General features: G+C 36.8%; 1 protein-coding gene across 1 annotated transcript; it reads right to left on the minus strand.

Annotated features, from left to right (window-relative positions):
* Positions 1–1,014: 1,014 nt before the first annotated feature.
* On the minus strand, positions 1,015–2,369 carry LOC101358071 (olfactory receptor 4F6-like). The gene is given in 1 exon segment (XM_012556751.2): positions 1,015–2,369. A coding segment is annotated over 1 exon segment (1,011 nt). The 5' UTR covers positions 2,176–2,369; the 3' UTR covers positions 1,015–1,164.
* Between the last annotated feature and the right edge of the window lie 2,340 nt (positions 2,370–4,709).

Below are 4,709 nucleotides of genomic sequence, written 5' to 3' on the forward strand. Positions count from 1 at the left end.
TTCAGATGGTTTAACCTACTGTCCTTGTTTTACAGATGATGGAACTTAAACATACAGAAGTGAAGCAATTTGAGAGTTAGTAAGAAAGCAAAACTGAAACTTAAAGTCAGGTAGTCTGGCTCAAGTTCTTGTAACCATGTCACTGTAAACGGGGGCGAATTCCAATACTCAAGGTAAGCACTGTGTTTACCTTGCTTACCAGATCATCTGTAGTGAACAATTTCACATTTTTTCACCATATCAAAGATTCTACTTCTGGGTATGACTGGCATCTGTCTCTCTCCCAACCCCACAGTACCTTCCTAGAGAACCAAAGCATCTTTTCAAATTTACAATCCCTGAGAAGAATGGATTACACAGTCAACAAGGTAAGCATGGCTTTACTTGTGCTTACTTCCTAATCTATAGTGAACAATTTCATATTGGGTAATCTGCCCCTGATGGTCTGGAAAAGAAAGGAGTTTACCGAACTCGGAGGAAACGCTACTTATTTCAGTATAGTTAGGGCAAGGATTAGCTCAAGTTGGAACAGAATTATTAAATAGATCATTTGCCCCTTACTCATCCCCCATTGTTCAAGTCCTCAAGCAGCACAGGAAAATAGCTTTTGAAAGAACTGGAGTAATTATAAAGTTTAATTCTTAGTTATCATACACACTAACTGAAATGCTTATGAAGCTATAACCCAGTGATCCAACCTCTCATTCATTGTTGTGATCAGAAAAATGCAGCCAGGTACCAAAAATAATTTCAAAATAACTATAGCTCTTTACTTTCATTTACTGAAGGGCAATATATATTGAAGAACAAGATGAAGGCAAAAACAATGTGTCTTTAAAATCCCTTTTTTATCTTTTTTCACACATTATAGCTGCTCCACACGTCTCACACCAGAGTCCCCCCCTCCCCAACCAAAACTATCTACCTTTAATGGTTGCAAATAATTCCAAAGCACTATCATCAGATTCTGAATAACCAAAAATCAATCTTACAAGGAAGGACATTCCTCCAAATGTAGAGCAGAAAAGAGATACGCAGACCAATTTAGAACCCTCTTTATCAAGAAGGAACAGCAAAAAGGTGGAAACTGCCATATATTAATATATGTTTGTAGCATGGGCAGGGAATGTTAGAGAGGCTTGTCTTTCTTGATATCAATATCACTTACAACAGCTTCCTGAAACTCAAGATCTGGCTTAATAGTCTCCTCATTGCCACCTTCATCTCTTTGTTCCTAAAAGTGTAGATGGCAGGGTTCATAAATGGGGTGATAAATACATCAAAAATGGCAAGGAATTTATCCACTGGCACCGTGGGAAATGGCCACAAATACGCAAAGATGCACGGACCAAAAAATAAGACCACCACTGTGATGTGAGCTGACAGTGTAGACACGGCCTTAGACAAGCCACTGGAAGAATGTTGCCAAACAGTGATCCAGATGAACATGTAGGAGATAATCAAAAGGAAAAAAGTTCCCAACGAGATGAACCCACTATTGGCAGATACCGTGAGCTCCAATCTGTAGGTGTCTGTGCAGGCAAGCTTAATAAATCGAGGAAGATCACAGTAAAAGCTGTCCACTTCATCGTGGTCACAGAATGGTAGATTTACAGCAAATACTAGTTGGATCAGCGAGTGGATGATTCCAATGATCCAGGCAGCCACCAAGAGTAAAATACAAGTATGGAAGTTCATGATGGTCACGTAGTGGAGAGGCCTACATATAGCAACATATCAGTCAAGCGCCATGATTACAAGCAGCACCATCTCAGTTCCTCCAATAACATGAATGAAGAATATTTGAGCAATGCAGCCTTGGAAAGAGATTACTTTTCTCTCCTTGAAAACATCAGAAATCATCTTTGGAGCTGCACTGGAGGAAACCCACATGTCAATAAAGGAGAGGTTGGCCAGCAAGAAGTACATGGGGGAGTGCAAGAGGGAGTCAGACATCACTGTGAGCACAATGAGGAGGTTTCCTAAAATACCTGCTACATAGAACATAGAGAAAACTAGAAAGAGGACAAGTTGTATCTCCAAAGAACTGGTGAGTCCCACCAACACAAACTCAGACACTACTGAGTGATTTTCTTCCCTCATGGTCTCGTTCACTTTAGAATCCAAATTTCCCTGAAAGAACAGGAGAAAAAAGAAATTGGAATTACTGTACATATCAGGTAGGGTTCCATAGAGAAGCAGAACCACTAGGAGATAATATATTAAGGAATTTGTTATGGAGATTAGACCTTAATATTGTTAAGGTGTCAATAATACCCAAAACGATCTATAGATTCAACGCAATCCCAGTCAAAATTCAATAGCTTTCTGCACAGAAATAGAAAAATTAATCCTCAACTTTATATGGAATGGCAAGAGGCCCGAAGAGCTAAAGCAATATTGAAAGAGAAGAATAAAGTAGGAGAACTCACACTTCCTTATTTTAAAACATACTATACAGCTACAGTAATCAAAATAACCTGATACTAGTATAACAATAGACACATAGACCAATGGAATACATTGAGAGCCCAGAAATAAAGCCACATATCTATAGTCAACTGATTTTTGACAAGAGTACTAAGTCCATTCGATGAGGAAAGAAAAATCTCTTTAATAAATGGTGTTGGGAAAATTGGATTTACACATGCAAAATATGAAATACCCATGCCTCACACCATTGACAAAAAGAAATTCAAAATGGATTAAGGACCTAAATGTGCAAACAAGAACCATAAAATTCTTAGAAGAAAATACAGGGTCAAGGCTGTCAGGCCTAGCTTCTAACAATGGATTATCTAATATAATAACACAAGCACAAACAGCAAAAGACAAAATAAATAAATGAGACTTCATAAAAATTAAAAACTTTTGTTCACCGAAAGACTTTGCCAAAAAAGTGAAAAGACAAGTGACCTACTGGGAGAATATTTTCAAAAACAATATATCTGATAAGAATCTAATAATATATATAAATTATAAATTATAAATATTTTATATATATAAATATATATAAAATTTTGACAACTTAACAACAAAAAGACATATAACCCTATCATAAAATGGACAAAGGACTTAAATAGACATTTCACCAAAGAGGACATTCAAATTGTTCTATCAAAAGATTTTCTTCAATATTCTTACCTCTAAATGCCATGACAATGAAATATTTATAAGATTTTTATGGGTTGGTGTATATTTTCTGTTTTGTTTGTGAATTTTTCAGTGTCTATCACAGTGCTCTTGATGAACTATTTTTCATTAAATGTTCATAGACCATGAAATGATGTTCAGCTTCATTAGCCATTAGAGAGATGCAAATCAAAAATCATAATGATAACACAATTTCATTCCCATTGGTGAGGTGTGGGGAAATTGGAACCCTTATCCGTTGCTGGTAGGAATGCAAAATGGTACAGCCATTGTGGAAAACAGTGTGGTGGTTCCTCAAAAACTAAAAATAGAACTACCATATGACCCAGCAATTCCACTCCTAGCTATGTAGCCAAAACACTTGAAACCAGAGACTCTAAAAGAGACTTGTACACCAATGTTCACTGTAGCACTATTCACAATAGCTAAAAGGTGGAAACAATGCCCATCAACAGATAAATAAATACACAAAATCTTGAACAAGCATACAATGAAATCCTACTCAGCCAGTAGGAGAAATGAAGTATTGATACATGCTACAGAAATGGATGGAGTTTGAAGACATTATGCTGAGTAAAATAAGCCAATCATAATAGGACAAATATTGTATGACTTCACTTACAGAAAAAAGAAAAGGCAAATCTACAAATACCAAAGTTTATTAGTGGTCACCAGGAGCAGGAGAGAGCGGGGAAAAGAAGGTTAACGGTGATGGAAAAATCGCATTGATTAAGGTTAGGATTGCACAGCCAACCACTGTAGTTGCTGTCAATAAGTTGTATAGCTGTAAAAAGTTGAATTGGCAAAAGCTGTATGAGAGATATCTTTATACAACCACACACACACAAAAAAACCAGTAGCTACTGAGGCTGCTTAAGTACAACCAAACACCTCATGGGATTTAGTTCCTTGGTTTGGAGGGTTAGGGTCACGGTTTCATGGGACCTCCCAGTTAGTTGGCCTAATAACGTGTTTAGTGCCTCTGTTCTACCTCCGAGTTTGTTGAGTCATGCCTGGGATCTTCAAAGCCTGCAAGTGGCCATCCAAGGCACAACAAATCTCTCTCTACTCACCTAGATCAACAGAGGAAGAAGGAGAGTCAAGAATAGGAGGAGGATATGAAAAGTGTGGCTAATTGCCTCCATGAACAATTGCCTTCTGTGCAATGAGACCAGAAGAGCTGATCTTCATCCAAGGGCTCAAAGAATTCCCATAGATAAAGTTTCAAGGAAAAGATAAAGCAGCTCATAAATGAAACATTAAATGTACAAAAAAACTAAGAACCATAGACAAAACAAGTAGAAGAGAAAGAGAGGGAGAGAACAGAAAGAAGTCTTCAAAGTCTTAAGATATTGGAATGATCAGACACAGAATTAAATAACTATGTTTAATAAGCCAAATAAACACAAGACGAAAATATGAAATATGAGTAGAGAAAAAGAAACTATAAGGACTGAAGAAGCAGGCTCAAAAAGGAACTAAATAAAATTTCTAGAATTTGAAAATAAAATAAAACTTAGAACTCAATAGAGAGACAGAATTGATAGCACAGAAGA

The sequence above is a fragment of the Trichechus manatus genome, unplaced genomic scaffold (genome assembly GCF_000243295.1).
Source record: "Trichechus manatus latirostris isolate Lorelei unplaced genomic scaffold, TriManLat1.0 scaffold00076, whole genome shotgun sequence".
In the NCBI taxonomy this organism is placed as follows: Eukaryota; Metazoa; Chordata; class Mammalia; order Sirenia; family Trichechidae; genus Trichechus; species Trichechus manatus.